This window comes from Plecotus auritus, assembly GCF_963455305.1.
Source record: "Plecotus auritus genome assembly, chromosome: 1".
Lineage (NCBI taxonomy): Eukaryota > Metazoa > Chordata > Mammalia > Chiroptera > Vespertilionidae > Plecotus > Plecotus auritus.
The window spans coordinates 83,637,814-83,655,580 of record NC_137770.1 but is presented as its reverse complement, the minus strand read 5'-3'; the positions used below and the strand labels follow the sequence as shown (position 1 = coordinate 83,655,580).

At 48.0% G+C, this 17,767-nt stretch overlaps 1 protein-coding gene across 5 annotated transcripts; it reads right to left on the bottom strand.

Moving 5' to 3' along the window:
* Positions 1-6,216: 6,216 nt before the first annotated feature.
* ABHD4 (abhydrolase domain containing 4, N-acyl phospholipase B) lies at positions 6,217-17,528 on the bottom strand. Of its 5 annotated transcripts, none has more exons than XM_080648588.1 (7): positions 17,325-17,528; positions 14,201-14,289; positions 12,623-12,995; positions 12,316-12,470; positions 10,791-10,902; positions 8,411-8,597; positions 6,217-7,729 (listed from the first exon to the last, which is right to left on the bottom strand). In XM_080648588.1, exons 2-7 carry the CDS (start codon positions 14,238-14,240, stop codon positions 7,625-7,627), a joined length of 972 nt encoding a protein of 323 aa, XP_080504714.1. In that variant the 5' UTR covers positions 14,241-14,289; positions 17,325-17,528; the 3' UTR covers positions 6,217-7,624. The 5 variants fall into 5 exon arrangements, with proteins under 5 accessions (XP_080504714.1, XP_080504715.1, XP_080504712.1 ...); XM_080648589.1 differs by having other exon boundaries at positions 6,217-7,714; XM_080648586.1 differs by having other exon boundaries at positions 17,436-17,499.
* Between the last annotated feature and the right edge of the window lie 239 nt (positions 17,529-17,767).

Here is a 17,767-nt window from a genome sequence, read left to right as displayed (position 1 = left end):
AAAGAGAGAGAAATTTTGATGTGAGATAGAAACATCAATTGGTTGCCTCACACATGCACCCTGAACCTGCAACCTGGGCATGTGCCCTCACTGGGAATCAAACTGGCAACTTTTAGTGCACAAGATGACACTCCAACCAACTGAGCCATACCAGGTGGGCTGCAGTCTGTGTCATTTAATAATACTGCTTCCTATAATAGAACATATTTACAATATCCAACATGCTCACATTCTTATGCTCACATGACTTTTTTCCTTCAGACTCCAATGATTGACACATGGGTGGATGATCTGAAGCACAATCCATTGCCTTACCATGATCTATGAAGAACCTGTGTGGCTTGGCTGGGATAGATAAATTGTGTCTCTTTTTGAGAGTTTGAACCAAGAGATGGAGAGACTGTACCACACAATGATGCTGCTCCCCATGGAAGCTCAAGTAGGTTTGGCACCTGGAGTGGCCATTTTGGGGGTCACGTACAAGCTGATGCATCATTAGAGGAAACCAATACGACCATTAAAGAAAATGGAGTTTGTGTGGAGAGAAAAATAGGGAGAGATAGAGGACAGTCCTCTCAACTACAGAGGGAAGGGCCCTTCTCTCTAATGACTTCCCAGGTCAGGGAGCTGGCAGAGTTTTGTTTCCTATTCCTGGGTTGGATGAAGTTGCCTATACCCATATAAATCAAACCCTTGGTGCATGGATGGATGCTCAACCAACTGAGCCACACCTGCCAGGGCAAGGCCACTCACATTTAAATAAAGGAGTTCAGCCCATCAGATAGGAAGCTTGAAAAGAAGGGAGGAGGCAGCAGCTTGAGAGCATTGGGAGGCCGGCCCTTGACAGGTAATAGGAAATGGCTATGTGTTCAGATATGAGGATAAAGGTCAACAAAGAAGAGTTTTTCTTCTTGAAATCTGTGCTTCAGCTGATCTGTACTTGCTCCCACTTTTACACTCATTCCATTTCCAAGATCAAATGGGAAGTAGCTTTCCCCCACCCTCAGAAGACAGCCTTACATATGGCCTGTCTTATAGTCCGAGAAAGCCTGGGGATTGGAATAATGAAACTGAGGGTCCTTATGACATTGATTAAATTTAGCTTTAAAATCTAGCTCTAGAAATCATCTCTCTCTCTCTCTCTCTTTATCCCCTCAGAGACTTAGCCTTCCATCCTCCCCCACCCCATAATCAGCAACCCCTGAGGCAGAAGACAATAGCCCCAACAATAGCCCCAACCTGACTAATGATCACAAGGACTGGACCTCTGGCAAGCTAAAGATAACATCTTTTTAAATATATTTTATTGATTTTTTACAGAGAGGAAGAGAGATGGATAGAGAGTCAGAAACATCGATGGGAGAGAAATATCGATCAGCTGCCTCCTGCACACCTCCCACTGGGGATGTGCCCGCACCAAGGTACATGCCCTCGACCAGAATCGAACCTGGGACCCTTCAGTCCGCAGGCCAATGCTCTATCCACTGAGCCAAACCAGTTAGGGCTAAAGATAACATCTTGACCTAAGTTATGTTTTAGTTTCTGAGCCTTAAGGTGGAATGACCCCTGGCTACTTTCCCATGAAACTGGACAGAGGGATTCTGGAAAAGACCTCAGAGCTGTCTTGTGATTTTGCCCTAAGTAATCTGCAGCCTATACACCTTTGGGGGTCAGTTTGTTTAGAGCACAAACTCATCTCCTTATTGCCATTCAATATTAAACTATTTTTTCTTTCTATACTGCAAACTTCTGCTCATTAATTTCGTTGGGCCAGTGCCTGCAAGCAGGGGGATCCAAGAAAAAACATTGGGGTTCTGGTAACAATAGCGTGTCCAAGTGGGCCCCAGCAGACTGCTCTAGTCTGCGATGTGACTTCTTTTTCCTAATGCATCTGTGAACCTCTCAGAGTGCTGTTCCAGGCTGCAACAGGCAGAAGCCAGGGCCAGGGTTGGGGGTGTTGCTTCCAGGCCTCCAAACTTGTATGGCTTCTCCCAGTCCTTTACATGGTCATCAGTTAGAGAATGGGAACTTGTCTTCCTAGGTTCGGGGGAGGGCTCTTGCATCTGTTAGCATCAATGAACCCCCTTAGTATTCTGTCTAGGAATATATTATTCTCACAAAAGTGTAGGCTGTGACTGTTTTTCCTCTTCAACCCTAGTGAAGAGTGGTATTTAGTAGGTTAAAGACAAAGACTTTTATAGCATAATAATGCTAAATTTATGCTATGAAAAACAGTCAACATCACCAAGTGAAGAGCTGGTTTGTCTTGAGCTATTTCACCTGGATGGGTTTGGGATTGACCCTCAAAAATTTCAATCATCTTGCTTGCTTCTGTAAGACACTAGGACCCCGGGGAAGGGGAGAAGAGAGAAGTCTAAAGGAAGAGCTAAGCTCTAGCTGGTTTGGCTCAGTGGATAGAGCATCGGCCTGCGGACTGAAGGGTCCCAGGTTCGATTCCAGTCAAGGGCATGTACCTTGGTTGCGGGCACATCCCCAGTAGGGAGTGTGCAGGAGGCAGCTGATAGATGTTTCTCTCTCATCAATGTTTCTAACTCTCTATCCCTCTTCCTTCCTCTCTGTAAAAAATCAATAAAATATATTTTTTAAAAAATCAATAAAATATATTTAAAAAAAAGAAAAAAAAGAGAAAGAGCTAAGACCCCATGCAAGAAGGACTCTTTTCTCACCTGATGAGAAAAGAGATGCTTTGCACCATTCATTGGACATTGTATTTGTTATCAGTCAATGGGATTATTTTCTAGGAAGTCATGAACTGTATCTGCAGTTGGGGCGTAGAGGGTGGTATGTCAGAGTGGAGAGAGGTATTTGTTGGGATTTCATCACCCTTTGGACAATGACACCAGACTGCATTTTTAGCACACTTATTTTGTTGTGTATCCCAAGGAGGAAGTTAAATTTAGCACATTTTCTGCTAGCCACTAAATAAGGAAAGACCTCCCTACTCTTGGGTTAGTCACAGTCTTTTATGTGTAGCTGTGGGATCTCTCCTTGTAAATTGCTAGTCCTCTGAGGAACCCAAGTTTATAGCATGAACTGTAACCATAAATCCTTAGAATATATGAAGAAAGGTACTGATTGAGTGGTATGTTCATAGTGATTTCTTAGTCCTGGGAATGTTAGGAATGGCCCATTCAGATGGAGTGTGTGTGTGTGTGTATGTGTGTGTGTGCACATCTCAGCATACACCCATGTGTGTATACCTGGTAGTGTAATCAGGGCACTCTGGTTGACCTTCTTCAGGCCCTTCTTGCACCTGCTCCTGAAGAATGTGTTGGCATGGTGTTGGAAAATCAGATCAGCATGTTGTGCAGCCTCCCAAAGTGGTTCTGGAGTAAGGAGATGAACTTTCAGAGTCACAGGCCCTACTTATTCACATCAGGGCCTTCTGGGTCAGGTGTCAGAGACAGGGTCCCTTAGACCAGTGCCTGTAGACGGGGGCAGCAGAATCTCTTAGGGAATGTTTTTTTTTTAATATATATTTTATTGATTTCAGAGAGGAAGGGAGAGGGAGAGATAGAAACATCAATGATGAGAGAGAATCACCAATTGCTGCCTCCTACTGGGGCATCCCCTACTGGGGATTGAGCCCATAACTCAGGCATGTGCCCTTGACTGGAATCCAACCCTGGACCCTTCAGTCCATAGGTGACACTCTATTCACTGAGCCAAACCAGCTAGATCTTAGGGAATTTTTTTTTTTAAATGTAGATGTCATGGTCAGACTCCATCCAGATTTACCAAATAAACTCTGGGGAATAGTGTCCAGGAATCTATCTATATATATAAAAGCCAAGTGACTGGAACAATGGAACCACCGGAATGACTGGTCACTATGACGCGCACTGTGGTGGACAACAGGCCTGATCGGGGCTCTGATCGGCCCCCCGCCGCCCCCAACCTCCTGCAGCCCCTCCCTCTGGTCTGCCTGGCCCCTGATTGGCTCCCCCCACCCTGATTGGGGGCAGGGCCAGCCAGACAACTGACTGTGGCCCTTCCTCCCACACCAGCCCAGCCCCATCTCATCTGTGCATGAATTCATGCACCAGGCCTCTAGTATTTTAACAAATACCCCAGCTGTTTTGTGAGCAGGTTTGGTTTGGTGACTACTGCCTCACTTGGCCTGGTCTCCAAAGGGGTGGTAACATCACTAGTGTTCAAAAGTTCTTTTGACTTTACCTCCTAAAGATTTCTTGCGTCTTTCTCCTCTGTATGTCCACTGCCCACTGGTCAAGTCCAAGCTACCAGAATCTCTGGCCTGGACCACTGTAGTAACTGCAAAGTTCCCAATCTGTACTCTACAAAGCAGCCAGAGTGGTCATGTCACGTTTCACATTGGATTGTCACACTCCCCAGCCCACCCTGACACGCAGTCCAGTTATTTTTTCCCATTGCTTTCAAGATGAACACAACATTCCTTTCATGGCCAGAGGGCCTGCATGAGTAGGTTCCCACCCACCTCCCCAGCTTCATCTCACAGCCATCTTCCCTGCTAATAGACTTGCACTTAAAGTTCTCTCCAGATACCCCTTCCCCTCCCTTTGCACTTCAGGCTCAGCTGTTATTACTTTTGAGGGAGATCCTCCCACCTTTCAGGGACAGCCCTTTTCAGTTGCAATTTTGTTTTGATTTACATAATAATTGGATTAAGTGTGCATCTTCATGTAGATTGCAATTTGCCAGGAAGGTAGGGACTTCTTTTCTTCACTATTGAAGCCTTAGTGGTTGGTATGCAGTAAGCTCTAAACACAGGGTGGCACCCTGGCCAGTGTGGCTCAGTTTGTTGAGCATCCTCCTGTGCACCAAAAGGTTGCCAGTTGGATTCCCAGTCAGGGCACAAGCCCAGGCTTTGGTTCAGTCCCTGGTCAGGGTGTGTGGGAGGCAATTGATCAATGTTTTTCTCCAATTGATGTTTCTCTCTCTCTCTCTTCCTCCTTCCCTCTCCTTTTTTCCTCTCTCTCAAAAACCAATAAAAACATATTAAAATAAATAAGTAAATACAGGGTCAGACAAAAAGTAATTTACAGTTGTTTGTATGGAAAATAACACAGCCTGGCCAGAGTGGCTTAGTTGGTTGGCATGTCCTCTCGGACACCGAAAGTTTTCTGGTTCTAATCCTGGTAAGGGAACATGCCTGGGTTTTGGGTTGGATCCCTGGTTGGGGTCAGGGCAAATATGAAAGGCAACTAATCAACGTCTCTCCCTCCCTCCCCCTTCCTCTCTCTAAGCATATTCTCGAGTGAGAATTTAAAAAATATAATAATAAATTAAAAAATATACAGTAATTAATAATAATATAAGAATAAACTCTATTTTTTGTACTCATAACTGTAAACCTACTTTTGCCCCACCCTGTACCTGCCCTCTTCTTCATACGGCTGCGTTGGCAATCAGCAATTTTCAGTCACTGAGAAAACATGGGGTCTTGGGATCAGAACTTTATAATTATACCCAGAGTTCCATTCACACATCTGTTCATTCATTCATCACGATATATGTGGCATTATGTGCCACTTTGAGCTGTGGATTTCTGGGTCTGGCTGGAGTCAGCCAGCACACAGCGGGAACTGTTGGTAACGATTTGAATACCTGGCATATCTCACTTATCTCGGCTCTGTCAAAACAAACATTTATTAAACACAAGCTAGGTGCCAGATGTGCCCTTGTTCTTATGATCTACGGAGGAAAGACTTACATGAAATAAGTGGCTACACATTTATGAGTTTTACAAAAGGGGCAGTAGTGTGTGCCATGGAGACACAGAAGAGGAGGTCCAAGTCCAGCCTGGGAGGGGGGGTGGTGTCAGAGACAGGCTTCCCTGCATAAGGACTATTTGAGGGGATGCTAAGAGTTAGAAAAACAGGCTACAGGGCAGTCCAGGTGTAGGTCAATGTGGAGTGAACTTCAGAAGATGGCTATTTACTGAGCAGCAGGGAGTACCCAGTTTTGCCCAGTTCTCCTCTCGAGTTGGGGTTTGGCCCTTCCACACTCCCCAACCATCCTCTGAAGGGGTTGGCTGAGATGGCCCCTGCCAATCTGCATCTAGAGGGCAAATGCTGGACTAAATGGAGAGGGAAAGGTGTGTAAGTGGGAAGCCCTCAGGGCCCCTTCTCTGACTCAGGCATCACATGGGCTGCTGTGAATTCAGCACCACTCCCAGCACTCCTGTCGACCAATATTAAACATCATCACCACCAGCAGTTTTTACTCATTTCTTTATTAATGTAGAAAAAGAGCCCAAGGCAGCTGGACCAGTAGTACAAAGCACGGCCAGTTAATACTATTCTGGTGAAAGGGTTGGCTTTACAAAAGAGAAGGAGCAGGTAGGAGCTGCCCTGGTTCTGGGGCCAGGCCCAGCCTACTGTTCAGAACCTCATAGGAGCACCTGGAACCAGCCCCTGGGAGAGGATGACAGATGGGTTGAGTGGGATGAACTCGAGACCATGGAGGACAGATGGCAGGGGTAGAGGGCCAGGCAGTGAGAATCATCCTGTGGCTGATGAGGACAGGTAACTGCTGGCATGAGACTCCCCGCTGGACCATGGGTAGGGGCTCCAGGTGGCCTCAGCTCAGGGAATAGGAAGAAAAATCTTGCCGGGAGCAAGGGAATCCAGGCCTGGCCCTGAGTTGAAGGGCCTTTCCCTTCTCTCTCCACCAGGGGCCACCTTTGCTCTGTACTACAGGTGGGGCTTCAGGGCCCAAGGCACAGAGGGAGGCCCAGAGGCTTCCCTGTTGGGAGGAAGAGTGGGCAGGGAAGGAAGCACTTGAGTGTTCCTGGCTTAGGCAGCCAGGGCTGAGACACAGGGCAGGATAACAGCACCCCTGTGCAATGGGGTTGGAATGTGGGGCAGGGATGGGCTTACCCTTGGCCAGTTACCCCATGGCAACGGTGCCTGCCTCGAACCTTTGCAAATGGAGTCTGCACCAGCACCGGATGTCAGCAGACCTGGGTTCTAGCCTGAGCTTTTCTGGAGCAGAGCTATATCACCGTGGGCCAGCCATGCCCTGCCCTGGCTTGCTCCTCATCTGCTAATGAGGGCTTTGGCTATGACCTCTCAGGTCATGGGAGAGACTCTGAAGAACAAGGGACTCTCCAGAACCTGCTTTTGGTAGCTAAGTGGGAACTGGTCCCAAACATACCTTGGACACTGGCATGGGAGGGGGCAAGGAGGTGGAGGAGGAAGATGTTCTTTCATGGAACCTACCCCCAGAAACGTTCCAGAGTTAGGAAAGACTGTGGGAGCCTCTGCTTTGTCCAGGGGTAGAGAGGCTGCCCTCCCTTTGGCAGGGAGGGGACGTGGTTCAGTACAGGCCCTTCACAACCACTATCTGGGTAACACTTGGCATGGAGAGAATGGGGTGGCACTAAGTGACCCTTTATGTTCTTCCCCGGGGGTGGGGAGCTCAAGGCCTCATTGTGGCTTCTGCCTCCAGCCCTTCGCTTGGGGTCAGGAGTACTCTTCACTGTGTTCTTGCCTTGGGAACAGCCCAAGACTCTGACTGGCTGGCACATGTTAGTTGGTGAGGAAAGGACAGAGGGTGAGTAAGCAGCCAGGGAGGTGAGAGCGACTCTCTGGCTTTCTCCGCTTCCTCTAGTGAGAGCAGCTCAATCAACCGAGTCACAGATCTCTTCCACCACAGCATTGAAGATGTGTGGCTGGTCTGCATAGACGTGGTGCGAAGCACCCTCGATTTCCTGTGAAGAGAGGAACTGCCAGGGTGGGACAGCCCTTTATTCCAGGCACTGGAAAGCTGTCAAACCATTTCTTTTCCTTTAGACCTGCTTGCCTCTCACCCATGAGCACTTGTCAGAAACAATGGTCCACTTTTCTCCCTGGATCCTGGCACTTTCCTGTAGGAGCCAAGGACTATCAATATCCCATTTTCCTTCTCCCATGACCATTCACTGTATCTTGCCTTCCATGCTAGCCCCACCACCGACCTGCTCATTTTACCCACAGGCACAGTAAACCAGGGCCCAAAAGGCAGCCAGCCTAATTAAGCACACTCATTAGCAAATGAGGGTTGAGTGGGGAAGAAAAAAGGGAAGGCAGGAGTATGGTAGGAAGGCTTCATGTCAGCCTCTACCATTCACTCTACTGATCAAAGCTCTGGTTTTGAGTGGGAATTACAGGTGGGGTAGCATGATGTCTGTGCCTGGCTACTGGACAAGGACAGAAGTGAGAGGCCTCCTAATTAGGAAATGACAAAAAGCCAAACCTTTCAACTCCACTGTCTCATCTCAGTCAGTTCATCCCTCTTTTCCCTGCTGACTCTTCCATCACCCTCTCTACCCCGAGTTGCTCATCCCTGCTGAGAGTCAACCAACATGTGCCGGCATTCAATGCACAGCTTTTCCACCTCAGTTCTGCTCCTTGGGTGGCCAACGTACCATGTCTCGGACATAGGAATCCGGCCGCTGCAGCTTCACCTTTTTCCCTGTGCTGGTGTCTATCCAGGTGTTGGACCCATAGATCATGGTGATGGGCACATCTTTTCGAATCAAGTGAATTCGTTCTATCATGGGGCGCCGGGCCCAGCCAAAGGACTCCATCATGGCTTTGAAGGCTGTCTCACCACTAAGAAGCAAAACAGGGCGAGGAATTAGAATAAACCTCACAGCATAAAATGTCAAATGGTTGGTCTCTTCAGAGGCTGAGGCAGTATCTTCATCGTGTTGGTAGTCGTCTCAAACCCTGGGTTTGAGACTCATTAAATATGGGTAAGATTAGGAGAAAGGACTGAATCTCTAGAGGCCTCTTAACACAAAACAGAGTTAGAGGGATACACTTGTGAAAACCCGCAGGCCACTGAGTATTGTCCAAGAATGCAATGGGTTAATATTTATTCAAAAAATATTTATGTGTCATGCCCTAACCTGAGTGAGGGGACATATGAACAAGACACATTTCAGCTCACACTTTAGGCATTAAATAACGAATTATATGATTCATTAACTACACATTTCCCAAGAATTATGAAAGGGTAGTGGAGTGCTATGAGAACACAGACTAAGGACTTAGCCGGCTGGGGGTGGAGGGAGAAGGTCAGGAGTTCATTTGAGGTGGAGTCTCAAGAGCGAGTACTATGGTAGTACAAAGGGTTTCCTGAGGAAACTGTGAATAAAACATCAGTCTTGTGAAGACCTGGGGGAGCAACAGTTTGTATTGTGTGAGACACAACGACTGCCAATCAAATCTGTTTTGCTCCCTGGTCATTCCCTCAGGTAGAGCTAATTGAGGCGGTATCATGACGGGTCTGCGAGGGGTCTGCATGCATAATGCAGAACTAGTTCTCAGGCTGGGGGACATTCTGAGGAAAGGGCTAGGATTGTGCGTGAGGGGCCTCAAGTGGGTCTGAGACTGGCACCTAGCCCAGTGGGGGCTGAAAGACAGGGTAGAGAGCAGAAGCAGGGGGCTACCTGATTTGACTGTTGAGCTGAGTTTCTATACTGCCTAAGTAGCGCCCTTCAATTAGCGGAGCTCATGAGGAATGTTGAATGGACAGTTCCCACGCTGCCTGAAAGCTGTCTGGGTTTGAGGCTAATGCTCAGACAGTACTGATGGAATGCAAATCCCCTCCTTCTTCACAGCTTTGGCTCACAACAGTGACCTGGACAGTCCTGAAATGAGGCAGGGCAATGCTGCTGCTCCCAGTGGACTTGGCTCCCCTGAGGTGCCTCCCAGCAGCTCAGGGTGAGGCCACGGCAGAGGAGGTGCCACCAAAGCAGCCTCCTGGTATCAGCCACGCACACAGCATGGCCTGAGGGGAAGATCGCCTCCTGGACTCCGCCCTGGCTCTCAGCTGCAAGACTGCGGGTCGCAGGCTTATGGGGCCTGCTGTGTGAGCAGTCATAGACATGAACCTCTCAAGATTCTGGGGACACCCGGAAATGTCCAAAAGATTTGGAAAGAATTCCTGTCCCAACAATACTTCAAGGTGCACATAATTAAATTTTAAAATAGGTACTTTCTCAATCAGAGATTCTATTTGTAGGAATGTACTCTAGAGACACAGTCACATGTGTGCAGAGGGAGACAGGCAAGGAGGTTCTCTGAAGTTGTCATGTGATATGTCAGACTGGCAGTAACAAGGAAATTTGGGAATTACAAGTCTGGGACAGGCAAAGACTTCTTTCTTTCTTTTTGCTTTTATCAAAATACCGTATTCATATCATCTTTTAGTTAAAAAAAAAAGAAAAGAAAAAGTCTTTTCAAGTGTTTTCCAGACTCTTGCCTGTCAGGATAACCGCCTATCTCTACAGAAGAGTAAGGGTCACCTGTAGAGACAGTGGCAATTTTAATTAATGTTATCTTCTCCATCCCTTTGTGCCTACCCCTTGGGGAAGTCTCTGGACATGATCAAGCCTGCTAACGCTTCTGTTCTCCTAACTCAGCGATTTTTAACCGATGTGCTGCAAGAATTTTTAAAACATGCAATACCTGACTATTTAGTTAGAAGCACTGACCTCTTTTCCCTTAGATTGTCAAATTTAAAAAATGACAGCAGCCAACACAACAATAGTCATCCAGTATGCATGAATCAAAATTATACCTATTTTTTTGTCAGATCGGCAAAAAATATACTTTTTGGTGTGCTGCAGAATTTTAGTAATTAGTTTATGTGTGCCATGAGATGGAGCTTGAAAAACCGCTGCCCACACTGAATGAAAACTTTGTGGAAGAAGAAACACAGCACAGAACGATCCTAGGACAGTTCTGCAGTTTCCGTTACCTTGCCCACCTGGCGCTGGCTCTGGGAGCTGCTCTCACCTGGGGTTTTGTGCGTTGCAGTGGTAGATATACTCTGATATAGTATCATCTTCAAAGAAGTCTGCAAACTTGCGCTTGAAGTCTGGTCGGAATCGCTGCACCAAGCCAGGCCCTGGGAGGGGATAGGAGAGCATGGAGGGGCCAGTTTGGGTGGTGGGGGAAAGACTCCTGCCTGTGAATGCTTGAACAACTTTCACCAACATCCTTTCTCTTATTCCTGGGACCCTTATAGCCTTTTCATCTTGAGGTAGTGAGTGAAACTAGACCATCTCCCAAGAGGCCGATCATATTCAGGCCTGTAACATAATATGAGTGGAGAGGCCAACTTAACCCTGGCATCTCAGACTCGGGGCAGTTTTAGAGCAATCTGTTCTCTTCACCTTCTTTATATAGTTCATAAACAAGCAGGAGGGCACCCACAACAGACGGTCAAAACTGGGGCCTACTGGTCAACACCTGACCTCTCTCTTCTGGTCTTCTCTCTGCATGTAAGAAGCAAGGGGTCAGAGGGCGACACAGCCAGGATCCCCTTGGCCCTGGCCTCCTCCATGGCTGTCAGCCAACTGCCACAACCACACAAGCTCTGATGCCCATGCACGAGCCCAGCCAGATGCAAGTCCAAAAACGGGAGAGCGGTGAGAGCTGAGCTACTCCTAAACTCCTACCTTCTCCTCAAATGCTCATATTTCTCTTTTATCCAGAGCCATTCTGTTTCTCATGAAGGGCCTAGAGAGATAACTCTTATTTAGCCGTTTGCAATGAACTCACAATAATTGGCTATTGAACATTATCATGTATACATAAGCCATTAGTGTAAGACAGAGGGTCACCAACCCTTCCCATAAAGGTCATGTGCTTTTCACTTCATCAGAGTAAAAAGCTCCCCAGAAAGTTAGGGTGCTGGCAGTCTGAGGTCAGAAGCCTGGGGCCTATTGATTTCACTTCCTCTGGCCGGCTCCCTTGGAATGCCTTCCCTCTCTTCAGCCACAGAGTTTGCTGACAGCTACTAAATGGTGAAGGTGTGGTGTCTGACTGGAGCAGGGCATGGTTTCGAGGGGCTTGCCTGACACTGTGGGTTGTGTTGGAGGCTCTGGTTCTGACATCTCCCTGCTGCAGGTGCTGGGTGAGCTGCAGAGGTGGGAGCCAGTGGTGGTTACCACGCTGAATCGCCAACAGGTTGCCATAAACTCACACATGTAGCATAAGAATTCAGCGGAGGAAGAGTCACCTCATGGTCCCTTTCTTTCTCTCTCTCTGGGGGTCTAACCAAGGCACAGAGTAGTAGTTCTGCTCCATCTGTCCCTTGCATAGGAAAGCTTTTTCCATGCAAATGAAAGAAAAAAAGAACCTTCTGAAACTGCAGGCAGAGAAATCTGGTCCAGATTAATAGTTTAAAATAACAATGCTAGGTCCATTCCCACTTTTCAAGAACAAGCGAGGATGATGGGAGTCCAGAGCAGTGGGGCTTCTAGAATGGGATAGCCTTGGTTTGAGGAGATAGTTTCTGTATCTGTAGGCTACTCACCCCAGGGCCCAGCTATTCGAAGAACAGCCAGTGGGTTGGAACGCCCTAGGACAGAGGCCACAGCCTTGAACCAGGTTGGGGGTGCACGGATCTCACTGGGGTCAGTCGGTCGGAGAGGAAAGCCCCATGGGTCCACCAGGATGAGGTGTTTAACTCTACAGGAGGACAAAGGAAAAGCTGTATTTGCTTGGAGATGCCATAGCCCTTAAATCACCCAGGAAAAAGAGAACTATTGGCGATTAAAACCGGAAGGTTCCCAGTGAGGCAAGGAGTTGGATAAATGACCCAGAGGGTAGGTCCTTCTTACCTTTCAGGGTACTTGATCGAGTAAGAAGTGGCCAGGAATCCTCCCAAACTGTGTCCTAGGAGGATCATGCTGGGGATCCCCATGGTTTCCCGCCACGTCTCTATTGAGATCACAAACTCATTCTCGGCCCCTTCTGGGTCCCTCGGGAATGTTGGCCTGGAGCTTCTCCCGAAGCCAAGCAGATCAAAAGTGTGCAGTGTGCGGCGGGCACTCAGTGAATCCATGTTGAGGATCCAGAGGCCCACACCACCCCCAAAGCCATGCACCATCACCAAGGGGGTGCGATCCCTGAGCTCGGGGCTCACGGTCACCGTCCAGATCTTGTTCTGGTTTGGGAGCGACACATACCGGGCCAGGAACTTGTTCTGCAGACCTGGGGAGAGGAGATTCAGAGCGAGCAATATGTCTTTTTTCTGACAGCATCATCATTTTGCCTGGATGGTCACTCTTCAGCTCTGTCCCTCCATTCCCAAACCTACCTGACCTCCCTCACCTCTTTCCCTTTATAACCCTCTCACCATACACCCCAAGAGTTAAACTCTGAGTATAATTTGTAGGCCATCTACTCTATAGGTAATAAGAGTGGCCATCTTATTCCTTGAGGCTGTTTGCCTGGCTCCCTTTGGGCACGGGGTGGCAGTGACTCCACCAACCTACAGAGCTCCTGCATCCATCGCTCTTGTACCTGTGTGCTTGGGGCTTGACAGATGGACAGAAGTGTCCTCACTGAGGGTATCTGGGAGGAGGGCTTTTAATTGGCGTTGAGACAGGTGGAGGGTGTGACAGGTGTGAAGTGAGCCATTGGCTTATTCCACTTAGAGACAGACCAAGGTGGGCAGTGCTTGCTCTGCTGGTGTGAAGGCAACTACATGCCAGAGCTGCCTGGGGAAAGTCACTTGGATCCTCGACAAAAGCTTGAAAGCTGTGGTTATTCTTCAGTTGTACTTACTCAGGCCCATAAGAGGCGAGCCATGGCTGGGGAAGTAGAACAGGGCAGGTAAGACATGAGAAAAACAGGGAGATGTGGCCCAAGGGCCTTGTTTGAGCCAGTGGCTGCCGATGCTCTGCCCCAATATAACACTGCCCAGGAGCTGGTCTGTGGGAATCTCTAACTCCTGTCTCAAACCAGAGAAGTGGTGGGGAAATAGTAATAATAGAGCATATAGGATTTGTTTGCTGGTCCTTGGGTTGCAAGGTGGTAAATCTAAGAAGTGCTTGTGTGTTTGGAAGAACAGACAGGGAGAAAGAAAGAAGAGAGGAGTAGGAGAAGGAAGAAAAGGAGAGAATATGCGTATTTGTGTGTGTTGTGTGCTCATAGTTGGTATAGGGTTAGCGGTGAAGTTGTGGGATGTGGCAGGAACTACATGATGGACAGGGAGGGCGACATTGAGGAACCATTATCATAGAATTCAGTGTCCTCTGTATAAATCTATTCCCTTAGATCACTGACAACCTTTCCTCCCACCCCAAACATTTTTTATCAAGAGTCAGTGGGCTCAGTGTACCAGTCTCTGGGAAGATCCCGTATCCTCCTTAGGCCTCCTAAGGGAGGTGGCACAGGCTGTCCCTGCTACTTACACTGGAGGATCTTGGCTTCCACATTCTTCAATTGAGACATCGAAGTGGGGCGCCAAGCCGGCAGCCAGCTACTCAGCCAGCCTTGAGGCCTGGGACAAAAAGACACAGAGATGCTCATTGGCAACATTGGAAAGGAAACATTGATGCCCTGAGCCTTGCTGACAGATACAAAAGAGTTATCAGGGTACAGGGTGTTTTCCAGGCTCAGGAGACCTCCCACTATGGCAGTCAGCAATTCCCTCACGGCCTGATAGACTGTTACTCTTCTCTGGTAAATGGCTATTAACAACATGCTCTTTGTTTCAAAGATCCTCAGAATATCATGTGCACAGCACTTTACAGTTTACAAAGCACTTTCACATGTATCTCATTTGAGCTTTACAAACCCTTTTGCCACTGGTTTTCATGTTTCAGGAGATTATAGGGGGACAAAACCACTTTTAACTAATGCCTCAGTTATCTTTTGCTATCCCCAGGACTGAATGTTCCTTTAGAATAGGACAAGTTCCCATGCCACCTGCCCTCCTGGCAGGGCACTGCAGCTTGTGTGTGCCCTCTTTCAAGCCCTGGAAGTATAGAGCACTGTCAGTGCCCAGCTGGGCTCTCAGGAAATCCTTAAGCAATGAGATGGGATAGGCAGCAAGCAAGAGGTGGGAGACCTGGGTTCAAGTCCTGCTGTGAATCCCTGACTGGACACAGGTGCCTCTGGCCTTGTTTTGCAGATTATAAAGTGAGTAAAAACCTCACATAGTTCTTATCTCCCATAGCAGGCAATAAAACGGATAAGATAAGCGATTCTGCTTTCTCCTTCATATCCACTGGACTTTAAGTCATTGCAGAGTAGAAGTTGAAAGCATCAGTTTTGGAATAAAAAAAAAAAAAAAACCCACCTTGGATCTGAGTCACAATATTATCATTTTCGAGCAGAATGGCTTTGGCCTGATGAACAGCCTGTCTTTGAGCATTTAGATATGTAAGGGAATGTACAAGGTGCCTGGTACAAATTAGATGCTCAATGAATGAGTTTTTATTATTCTTTTTCCATTGCATATGATATACTTCTCTTCTCTGGGTGAAGAGGATTATAGGATGGACACACCAGCTGTAGGAAAGGCCTGTGAACATTAGTATAGTCACACAGAGCATTCTGTGAGAGAACGAGAGGAATCACTGCCAACTCCTCCCCCGCCCCAGCACACACTGGGCATCCTGGTACATCAGAGCTTTAGATAAGGATGGCCCTTAGAAATCATCTAGCCCAGTCTCTTTTATTTTACAGATGACCAAACTGATGCCCAAAGAGGTCAGACAGCTAGTGAGAAAAAGAAGTAGAACTAGAAAACCCAGATTTCAAATCCAGGTTTCTCTGTACTTCTTCTCTGGAAGTTCTAGCTTTGGCTTTTCAAGGCCATACATGAATACTTAACAGTATAAAACATAATTTTCACACTGGTCTCTGTTTTCAGAAAGGAAGTGTGATCTAAAGCCAGAAGGCCAGAATTCTAATCCTGCCACTGCCACTTACCAGCAATATGACTTCTACTTTCTTTGTCAAACTTTCCTCACCTTTAAAAGGGCGGTAGTAATAGTATCTACCTCACAGATAAAGATTAAATGAGTTAATGCACCTAAAATACATAAAGACTAGCACAAGATAAGTTCCCAATAAACATTTTCCCCAGCTAAATCATAAGCTGTTTTGTAAGTAGCAAGTCTCAATGATTGTTTGAGGTTTGAAAGAAATACTGAGGTTGCAGCCGAGAGTGGTACATCAATGGCATTATAGCCAGATGAGAGTTGTCAGTTTCATCAATCAAATCCTATGGAGACTCATAACCCTTTTAATTTTCCACTGGAATTCCTTGTAAGCTTGAAGCATCTGGATCCCACATTGCAGCACTCAGGAGAAATGTTGTTCCATGGAACAACACTATGGGCTGCTCAGCAGATAGTCAAGGGAGTTTTCCTTTGCCTCTCTTCTTCACCAAAAATGTTGCAGGTAAAGCACTGGAAATACTGTCTGGCACACTGAATCTGATTAATACAATTGGGGAGGTGAGGGATAGGGATGGGGGGTTCAGGCAAAGAGAAGAGAAGCCACCTAGCCATGAACTTAGGCTAGCCAGGGTGGTCTCTTCCCTCTAGAGCATTTTTATCCCGATGGAGGTAAGGCAGAAGGGGTTCTGTGTGGGTCTGTGATCTTGGGCAAGTCTTCTAACTTCTATGGGCACTGACTTCATCTGTAAAAAAAGAGCTGAACCACCTGCATCTCAACCAGCTCTAATATTGTTTCCCTAAGTCACTGTAGCTGTTGTACAGTTCTTGGAAAAGTTATCTTAGAGAGCAACTCTCCTGGGCAGCTTCTTCAAGCACAGGAAGCTACTGTTGTCATAAAGTTAATTCCTTTTGCAAACTGCCAGTAATGCTGGTCTGAAAAGGGGGACCGCTGGACCCACAAACGGCCCTGAGCTAGTGAAACCGAGGCTTGGCTGGGAGCTGAGTCATTCTTCTGGAAGCAATTTTGCCTGGCTCCTAGAGACTGCAAATGGCTAACCACACCAGCTACAGGTGGCGCCCCAAACCAATGCCCTTGAGGCAGTGGTAACGAGTCCCAAGAGCTCTATTTTTGAGACCACAGCATAAAAGATAGTTATGAAGATTAAAAACGTTATCAACTAGGATCGCAAGTTGCAAAGTGTCTCTGCGGGTGAGAACCAAAGAAGGCTTGCAAGCCCATTCATTATTCCAAGTAGACCAATCCCAGCGCGGTGGAGGCCTTTCTCCTCTTCCCGTGCCCTCTCCGTGCCCTGCGAAAGGAGGCTCTTTCCACCCCCGACTTCCAAACCAGGGCCAATCCAGACAGGCAGACCTGGCTGCTACCCCCCTCAACCGCATCCCACAAGCATGCTTCGGTGGATCTCAGACATTCCCACGGGATCTAATCCCCGAGTACAGCGGGTGGAGGAGGACGAGGAGCGACCGCGGAGACTAACGTGGAAAGTTCGAATCACGGAGCTGCATGCAGGCTAACTTATTTCCCATCGCTCCCCCGGCTCTGCCACCGCCTCGTCTGGGCAAAAGCAAAGCAAGCAAAGGCAGCCCCCAGCCCTCCCAGGAGGCCGACCTGAGACAGGAAAGGCGGGAAGATGTCTAAAAGTGTTCCTCAGCCACAGACAGTCCCAGGATCATGGGCTAGAGAGAGACAGAGAAAGAGAAAGAGACAGGATTAACTCACTGCTGCTCCAGATCATCAGCCATAGTAAACAAGCCCTGCCGGGTCGAGCCGAGCCAGCCCATCCCTCTGCCTGACGCCAGCACCAGCTGACCTAGCAAAGGGTCGGATAACAAAGTGGGGCGGGGCCAGCGCGGCACGGGGAGGCGGGGCCCCCGGTACGCGGACTCAGGCCTTGAACCTTGGCGGGTGGCGGGGACCCGGAACGGGTGCAGGCAGAGTGGTTTCCCGGTCTCGCAGAATAGGACCGTAATTCTGGGCACACATTTGGGAGACAGTGAGGGAGGTGAGTAGTACCGAAACCACCCAGTCCCTCACGGGAGCTCACCAGCCCT

Bases quoted from the DNA above. Each gene is read 5' to 3' on its own strand.
- ABHD4 (XM_080648585.1), bottom strand. From the start codon at position 14,492: ATGTTGTTAATAGCCATTTACCAGAGAAGAGTAACAGTCTATCAGGCC. The intron at 8,598-10,790 runs GTGAGAGCAGCT...TTTGCTTCTTAG, and splicing joins TGCAACGCACAAAACCCCAG to TGGTGAGACAGCCTTCAAAG. The intron at 7,715-8,410 runs GTACGTTGGCCA...CTCTCTTCACAG, and splicing joins ATTCCTATGTCCGAGACATG to GAAATCGAGGGTGCTTCGCA.